We start from the raw sequence: 9620 nt of genomic DNA, 5'->3' as shown, positions 1-9620 counted from the left end.
GGTCTTCTGCCTCCATCTCGTCCACAATGCTATGTATCCTCTCTCCCTCATCAGCAAGGCCCTGTGGTCCGATGTTTTGGTTCTCTATCTCTTCTGACTCATCTTGCTCAACATAGTTGGTCTCTCTTCGAATACTCGGAGTTGCTTGATCTGCACCATGTTGGATTTCATTTTGTGTCTTCTCCCGGATTTGAACAAGAATGGCAAGAGGCCACCCACGCTCTAGAGCTGCTTGCATGTACTTCTGCCAGTCATCAGTGCTGTGTATCATCATCAATTCCCATAAATCACTTTCTACCTCCCAATTAACAAGAGACTGGATGGTCATCACATGTGTCGACGGATCAACACGGAACCCACGCTGCAGCTACTTACATATGGAACCAAAACTTCTTTTCAGAGGTTTATCTATGGCGCTAGATGTGCACTTAAAGGCAGAAAGGTCTACTCCATTTGGCCCATACAAAACAATGTAGTCACCATAAAATACTTGAAACTGCATCTTGCTCGACATATCTTTATATCACAGAATACTTATCGAGTTATACTCTTTAGTTCACTACCTTATTCAATAATCCATAAAAACTAAGTATGGAATTCAACTACAACATATAAGTATTCATAACTACGTGATGACACTCAAATTCTATACTGCATATGCGAAATTCTATTCTAAATCGTTATTAATTTATAAACACGTCTCTAATAGTACTGCAATTGTAATAATAAACGCGTAGTACTAATTTTCTAAACTAATTTACTACTACGTAACTAAAGTATCATTAAACTCATACTTCAATGGTTCTACTATAGCACTAATTAAATTAAAATACTCTACAATACCAATGGAAAAATACATAAACTAAATGTACTAACCTGCAGATCACAAGTCCGGAATCCGGCAGGGCTTCACCGCTTCCCTTCTCGTCACCCCTCTCTTTTTTTCTGAATTTTTGGTGGAATTTTTGGTCTCAAATGAGGAGAGAATGGGGGTAGAATGCTTATATAGAGGGGCAAGACCTGATCGCCCGAGGGGGGCGACAGGCCCCCCTGTCGCGCCTGTGGAAGAGGCCCACCGGTCGCCCGAGGGGGGGGGGGGGCGACAGGCCCCCTGCACGCGTGCGCCCCCAGCCAGGGACCTCGTTGCAAATTTGAAGAAAAAATACATTTAGGGCATGTCGCCCTCCCATAGGGCGACCGGGGTATATTTTTGAAATTTTTCAAAATGGACATATATTTTTGAAATTTTGATTTTTTTAATATAAAAAAGAAAAAGCGCGAGGCCGGCGCTGCTGACTCGCCTGGCGACTGGCGTGGGCGGGGCGGCACACGCCCGCGAAAACGACCCACGGACCACGCGTAGAGGTGGTAATGGACCATGACGTTAATGCTCTCTTCACAATCCTATTTGGTTCTTTATTTTTTTAACTCAAAATTAAATTAATTATGATCCTATTTTTTAAGATCCGATCCTTAAATTATCTAGACAAAAAATTAAAGCCTTTTACCATCCCGGCTAAGTTCTAAGTTTGCACCCAACATGATATAGAATTAAACAGTGCGTGGGTGGACGCAGTCTAGATTACCAAGCATCTTTGATTCTTCATTGCTACATATACCATACGTCAGGGCATATTATCTGATGAAAAACTTGGCATGGCATCGTCCCGTTTTCTTCGAAACTCGAAAGCAACCGCGCGCGTGAGAACTTCCGGCCGCCCGGCTCGCCGGGGGCCTGGTGGGGTGCCTGCTGCGGGCGCCGGGCGGGCACACGCCCCAGCGAAAGCAACCGGCCGCGGGGGGACCGCGAGCGGGGAGGGAGAGACCTCACCGGACCAGGACGAAAGCGGGCGTGGCGCGTGCCGCCGAAGCATGACCAGGAAAATGCGGGGGCCGCACGGCCATCTCGGGGCCGCAACCGAAGCCGAGGACAAGTTTCTTGCGTCGTCCGCGCTGCAGCCTGCGGGAGCGGGACACTGAGGCCGTGTAGACGGTGTAAGCAAAACGAAAAATTTTTATAAATTGTTTGCGTGGTGTATTAAATATAGTCGAAAAATAAATCGCATTATATAAATGGGATGTGAATCGCGAGACAAATCTAATAAATCTAATTAGGACATGATTAGACACTAAATTACTACATTAATGTTATAGTAAGCATACTCTAATGATAAATTAATTAGGCTCATTAGATTTGTCTCGTAGTTTACAGACAAGATCTGTAATTAGTTTTGTGATTAGTCTACATTTAATACTTCAAATATTGAAGATTCTCTTCTAAAAACGCAAAAACGTAAAATGCAAAATGATTTAAACACACCCTGACTGTCATCTGTAGTGCTAAAGGATAGAGGTTCCTGGCAGTCAACAAAGTTCGGTCCAGCTGGGTGATTTCTCCCTGCAAACTTGCAATTCAGATTTTAGCCATCATCCCTAATTGGTTGAGGGAGACAGGTAAAACTGTAAAAGGGATTGTAATCCTGCATGATGTGAACGGACGCTCTCGTGATTTGCCCTAAACAAAATGCAGATGATCTTTCTCCCTTTTTTACCCATCCGTTCCCCCTCTAGTTTGTGCCGTGCTGGTCAGTTATACTATCGCCCACCTTTCATTTCTTGTTCTGGTCACTACCTCACTGCTGCTGTCCTTGTGGGCTGTGGCTGGAGCAGGCGAGCCCCAGGTGAGTTTTTTTTTCATCTGTCACTTGGAATTCTCTGCTCCACTGAAATAACTCCATGGATTGTTTATCGAAATCTAATCTTTTATTCCCCTCATGGATTTCTTGCTCGATTGGTTTGATCCTTGAAGATCCTAATTGAGTTCATAAGCTCACACTTTTTCCCCTCAGTAGAAGTTGTAGAACAACTCACTGGCACCGTACTCTTGTTTGCTCTCGGTCAAGAACTAGTAGTTGACATGAGAAGCTTCCTCTTTTTAATCCACCAACTCTTCCCCCCTCTGGCGCCTCCGAATCTGAGTTCTGACCCCGCCAAAATCTTTCCGCCATGAAGCAGGAGCAGCGGAGGAGGCAGCAACCAAGGCCACCGCCGCACGTCGAGCTGGCGATGGCGCACGCGCGGGACGGCGGGGTCAACGAGGGGGCGGAGGCGGCCGCCTGCCTGGAAGGCGACGCCGAGACCGGGGCCCGCGCCGCGGGGCGCGTGCCGCCGTGGCGGGAGCAGCTCACGGCGCGCGGGATGGTGGCGAGCCTCGCCGTCGGCGCCATGTACAGCGTGATCGTCATGAAGCTGGGCCTCACCACGGGGCTCATCCCCACGCTCAATGTCTCCGCCGCGCTCATCGCCTACGTCGTCCTCCGCGGCTGGACGCAGGCGCTCGCTCGCCTCGGCGTTGCCACGCGCCCGTTCACGCGCCAGGAGAACACCGTCGTCCAGACCTGCGCCGTCGCCTGCTACAGCATCGCCGTCGGAGGTCAGAGACGTGCCGACTTTTATGGTTGAATCTTCCCTTGTCTCTGGAGATCTCGGATTGATGAATTCCCTGAGTTTCTCTGCCGCAGGTGGGTTTGGTTCCTTCTTGCTTGGGCTCAACAAGAGGACCTACGAGATGGCCGGGGAGGAGACGGAAGGCAACGTGCCGGGGAGCTACAAGGAGCCCGGCATTAGCTGGATGACGGGCTTCCTCTTCGCCGTCAGCTTCGTTGGGATTGTTGCGCTGATCCCTCTCAGGAAGGTCGGTGAGCTGAGCTCTATTTTAAGAACTGGGACTTTACCTCTCTTCCCCAATCTTGCTCCGTTCCCCATTGTTGCCCGGTCAACTGTTGCTTAGTCCCGTAAGAAGTAAAAGGAGCAACTTTTCTCTCCACCATCCTTCTCTTTTCTTTAACAAATTTACTGATTACAAAACAGAACTGAAGATTTAGTTAACTGCTTTAGTGTGGCCCAATAGGCAATAGCTAGTATTTTGACATTTCCAAACCACTAGCGAGGTGACCCGCGCATTTGCGCGGCTAGTATTGATATTCTAAATATATTTTATAATTTTTATCTAATTATTATTTATAAATTTGAATCTTTCTCATCATATGCTATTTGCTTCAGTAATAAGAGTGGTTCGTTGTTGCTAGTGCACCGGTGCCTCTTTTTGCCTACATCTTTCTTTGTCAGTGATGTGGCCGCATAGCAAGCGCACAACCCTAATCATGTCCCGACTGTCTATCTCCTCGATCTTAATTACTACCATTCGCTATAGTAGTAGTAACATGTTTCTTATCTGCCAGCCCTTGCAGTAATGTTGCCCACTGCTCAGTTCAACTGACTCAATTGTTCTTTTGCTAGCTTTCCTACTTTATGATACTCTTGGTCCTCTGTTGCTACTATGTTTAACTCTGTCGTTTGTTGCATAGCGCCATGCCTCCATGGTATAGTTTCTGTTGGGGAAAAATCGATCCAAGTTTTTTGCCTTTTAGAAGTCAACAAATCTCCATAGTGCAGAGCACAAGATTCCGTTCAGAATTTCAACAACCTATGTTTGTGTTCAAGTCTGATATGTTCAAGCCTAATGAGTTTACTATACCAATCATAGCCTGATCGATATTGTCCTGGTTCTGATCTGCTTGTGGTGTTAATTTTTTTTTGAGCTTCGGGTGTTAATTGTGAGGTGCGGTAGTGTTTTGTAGCAATGTCGATAACAAACCTTTGGAGGGTGGTAGTCTAATATAGTGAAAAACCTAGAATTATCTTGTTTATTTTGACTAATAATAATATAATTGTGAAGTGCATTTGGAATTTTGGTAATATAATAAGATATACATGTGGTAAAACATGTTAATTGTTTGTGTAGCTAGTATCCTTTAGGTATGCACGATATGTAGCTTGATATGCAAAATGATGAATAGATTTATATTTATAAATAGAAATATATTTAATGGAATTGGTGGATAATTTATAAATATGTATATGGGTATTTTAGGTTAATTTTTTCGTAACAGCAGTGGTGAGTAATTTTAATATTTTTTTATTTCTCCGATTAACGTAGGAATTTCTAGGCCTTCAAAGCGAATATAAATAGATTTATATTTATAAATAGAAATATATTTTAATGGCACTGGTGGGTAATTTATAAACTTGTATATTAGTATTTTAGGCTAATTTTTTCGTAATGGCAGTGGTGGGTAATTTTAATTTTTCTTTTTTCTCCGATTAACGTGGGAATTTCTAGACTTTGAGAGCGAACGTGGAGGCTCCGTTTGTTGGCCAAATAATAAAATAATAGATTTTAGTTAACTCCATCTGCTGATTGAATTGTGCTGCTACATTATACGATCATCACTGTTTCAAGGCATATTATATGCTTCTGTTGTTTAACCAGCTAAGTGATTGCTAGTTATGTCAGGGCATTTAACCTGAAAAAAAAAATCAGGGCAGTCAGGCGCGTATAGTTTGATGATGACTGGTGATAAAAGAAAGACACCAAACCACCTATTCTGTGTGGTGGTTCTCTAATCTCTACCAGAGTATGAGCTGCTTTGCTTGTGGATTGAGGTATACATTGCCAAATAAAATGTAGATTTTAAAAATTAATTATATACTTATTATTAAAGATTTGAATAGCAATTTGACTTTACTCAACGAAAACCATAACTAAAAGAATATCAATCTCATATGCTTGCGTTAGTTTTTGGTACAAACATATTGTTTAGATGAAGTAAATCTTATTGCCGCCTCGGCATCCATAGATGCATTGAGCCATCACTCATTACATTGTTATAGCCATAGGTTGGAAGAATAGAAGTTAAAAAGCAGTGCAAGTCCACCACACAAAACATAATTTGATAAGCTCAAACACAAACTCAACTGCTAAATATATGTATTGCGAGCCTTTTGAAAACAAACTTGATTCCCCCGAGCTCTTCATATTCTATCTCAAGAACTTCAACAAGTTATTAAGCATTTTCAGTATAAATGGACGATGAAATCTGCTACTGACATTGTAAACCATTTCAGATCATGATAATTGACTACAAGTTAACTTATCCAAGTGGTACTGCAACAGCTGTGCTCATAAATGGATTCCACACAACTCATGGAGATGCAACAGCAAAGTATGTGGCTCTCTACTTCTCTCACATAACTCAACCTGCAGAATCAGATAAATTTCAATGATTGAATAGTTTTTGTGTTATCTTCACAATAGGCAGCAAGTGAATGGATTCATAAAATACTTTGCAATCAGCTTCTTCTGGAGCTTCTTCCAGTGGTTTTACTCAGGTGGAGGCAATTGTGGGTTTTCACAGTTTCCCACTTTTGGACTAAGAGCTTGGAAACAAACGTCAGTCTTTTGGTTCATTAGTCCATGAATTAGTTCCTGGCTAGCAATAATTTACCTGATTGAGTTATATACATGGATTTCAGATTTTTCTTCGATTTCAGCCTAACATATGTTGGGGCTGGGATGATTTGCTCCCACCTTGTTAATCTGTCTCTCCTTCTTGGTGCGCTTCTCTCATGGGGGGTAATGTGGCCACTGATCAGTGATTTGAAAGGGGATTGGTATCCTGTGGACATACCAGAAAGCAGCATGAGAAGCCTACAAGGTTACAAGGTTTGTTTCACAGTTCCATTTTGTTATGTTCACATCTACAGCATTCATTTCTTACTTACCTTCTCTTGTTCTTTAGGCCTTCATCTGCATAGCGCTCATCTTAGGAGATGGTCTATACAATTTTGTTAAGATTGTTGCATTCACTGTTAAGAGTCTTGTTGACAGATCAAGACTAAAGAGTGCAACCAAAGGTGACTAATTTGACTAATTCATGTGAATATGATATTTGATTTATAGTTTATCTGATGTGGGGCTCATCTTGTTTCCAGAGGAAGACATTCCGGTGCTTGATGACATCCATCGCAACGAAGTTTTCACAAGAGACAGTATCCCTACCTGGCTAGCCTTCTCTGGATATCTTGCACTATCAGTTATTGCAGTGTTTGCCATTCCCTTGATGTTCCATGAGATGAAATGGTACTATGTTGTCATAGCATACTTGTTGGCTCCTGCATTGGGTTTCTGCAACGCCTATGGTGCTGGCCTTACTGACATCAATATGGCCTACAATTATGGAAAGGTCGCTCTCTTCATTCTTGCAGCCTGGGCCGGTAAGGACTCTGGTGTTGTTGCTGGCTTAGTGGGCTGTGGGTTGGTAAAATCGCTGGTGTCAATATCTGCTGATCTGATGCATGACTTCAAGACTGGACATCTTACTTTAACATCACCTAGATCAATGATTATTGCTCAGGCTATTGGCACAGCCATGGGCTGCTTCATTGGACCGCTGACATTCTTTTTGTTCTACAAGGCTTTTGATATTGGCAACCCAGATGTGTACTGGAAGGCACCATATGCTCTAGTCTACCGCAATATGGCAATTCTTGGTGTCCAGGGCTTCTCCGCTCTGCCGCTACATTGTTTGCAGCTGTGCTATGGATTCTTTGGATTTGCAGTGGCAGCCAATCTGATGAGGGAACTCTTGCCACCCAAGTATGGCAAATGGGTTCCTCTACCAATGGCAATGGGGGTTCCCTTCTTAGTTGGTGCGAGCTTTGCCATCGATATGTGTGTTGGGAGCTTGATAGTATTCACCTGGCACATGATCGACAGAAGTAAAGCATCATCAATGGTGCCAGCAGTTGCATCTGGTTTGATATGTGGCGATGGGCTTTGGATCTTCCCTGAATCCTTGCTTGCTTTGGCCAAGATCAACTCACCATTGTGCATGGCATTCAAGTCTACGCACTAGAGGAGTAACAAACATGCTCAACATCTGACAGCAGTATCGTGTCCAATAGGAAGAAATATTGACATGGCAAAGTTCGTCAGCAAATAATTGGGATGTGATACAGGAAGATGCAGTGCCTATCTGGATGTCACCTACATATAATGATGTAAGGTGGTGCTGCAGTAAAATTATCATGCGCAATATGATTCCTCACAAGTGGCCAATGTTATGCTTGAGAATCTCATCTCACCATTAGTGAGTGATGGATGTGGGAGCTACTGAATGACTGAAAATTTTCCCCAATAATCGGGACCCAAAGGTTGAGTATACCATGCATCTTCCAAGGTCAACTGACCCTATTGTCAATTGTCAGTTTCCAGCTGCTTTCGGTAAAAAAAAATGCAGTCAGATTCAACGAGTTTCCGGATGCTGTATGCCAGTGAATGGTTAGCAAATCCTGTACATAAATTTCTGAATGTGTTTGCCATACCTGGTTCAACAAGGTGCCATGTTAGAAGCATCTTCATCGGGGATCCGGTACAATTGTAAATTGCTAGTTTCCATCTTTTTTTGAAAAACAAAATGATGTCAGTTATATGATAATACAGATTTAGTGGTATGGCTGTGAATAGCTAGCAAATCATGCATATATGTTCATGTATATCAGCACTTAAGCAGGTTCTATGAAGAAAAAAGATGTGCCCATTCAACAAAACCAGTGCAATGATATGTTGTTTACAAAAATAGTTGTGGGTTCAAAAAAAAAAGTTACGGTTGAACGTTCAAAGGTGCAACTTGTCAGTGCAACTTGTGTCGTTATAGTCTATATATGATCATTCCTTTTCAAGGAAAAATAGAGGATTTGCTACCATCAAATCAGAAAAATTTAGTGAAATCTTTCGAGGATAAGATTATCTACTTGGCTCTTTCTCAAGGCAGACAAACGGGGTGGACCCTCCTGATTGAAGCAAGGGGGAGGCGGGGGGACCCTCCAATGTTTGGTTTGAGTAGCTTTGTTGACTCCAATCGCTCCCCATGATAGGTTCTTGAACCAGAAGTAACCCGCTGAGTTATCTACCTGTCCATTTCCAGGGTCACATGCTTACATCACTAGGCCAAGCGCACAAGTCAGTAAAAGATAATTCACCGGATGTGCCTGGCCAGACGTGGAAATGCCTTTCCGGGGCAAAACTTGTTTGAAAAACAATCTTTTCTTGAAAGATGGTAGAGGCATGATGCTTTGCAGCCCACAGATTGCGTCGAAATCAATACATTGATCAGTTACAGTTGCCGGTTCCTTGTGTTTTGTTCCTGTGGCCGTCTCTATCCAGATGACGCTGGCCCGTGAAAGGGACCGAGGGCATCTCGCGGGGTGCCATGCCTGGCCTCCCACTCCCGCAGGACTGCTCGGCGACGGCGTGGATCACCGTCGTTCAGACGTTCCGCCGATGCCTTTGCCGATTGGCGATCGGCATCGTTCAGACTCGAGACGTTCACTGATGTCCTCGCTGATTGGAGTGCGCCCTACTCAAAGAAGCCTGAGCAGTCTCGGATGCGGCCCCGGCCTCTACTGATGGCGCAGGGTTTCCCGGAATCTTTGGCCTACTGATAGCCTACTTCCCTAGAAGGCATTAGCATCGGCTTGGAGCAACACACTTGTGCGCTCCGCTGTTTGATTGGCATATCAGTACACTTCCCTTCGAGTTTAATGGTCCATGGCTGCCTCGATTCAGCCATGGGAAACGGGCATCCTGTCCTATGCTCGACACCGGACTCTGTCCTTCTGGTTCAGTTTGTCATCTGGTCGGTCGACCTGTCTCACTTCAACGCTCCGACGCTGTCATGGGCTCGCTCATCTTCAAGGGCATCTTTGTGGGTCAGAGC

General features: G+C 44.0%; 1 protein-coding gene across 1 annotated transcript; it reads left to right on the top strand.

The window, feature by feature from the left end:
• Positions 1–2690: 2690 nt before the first annotated feature.
• On the top strand, positions 2691–8451 carry LOC120681982 (probable metal-nicotianamine transporter YSL9). The gene is made up of 7 exons (XM_039963684.1): positions 2691–3433; positions 3522–3694; positions 5968–6065; positions 6158–6292; positions 6376–6565; positions 6642–6756; positions 6835–8451. The coding sequence occupies exons 1-7, from the start codon at positions 3007–3009 to the stop codon at positions 7755–7757; spliced, it is 2061 nt and encodes a 686-aa protein (XP_039819618.1). The 5' UTR covers positions 2691–3006; the 3' UTR covers positions 7758–8451.
• Positions 8452–9620: the final 1169 nt, after the last annotated feature.

The sequence above is a fragment of the Panicum virgatum genome, chromosome 7N (assembly GCF_016808335.1).
Source record: "Panicum virgatum strain AP13 chromosome 7N, P.virgatum_v5, whole genome shotgun sequence".
NCBI classification, from domain to species: Eukaryota; Viridiplantae; Streptophyta; class Magnoliopsida; order Poales; family Poaceae; genus Panicum; species Panicum virgatum.
Note: the sequence above shows the minus strand (reverse complement) of the source record. Positions and strands in the feature narration are given on the sequence as shown.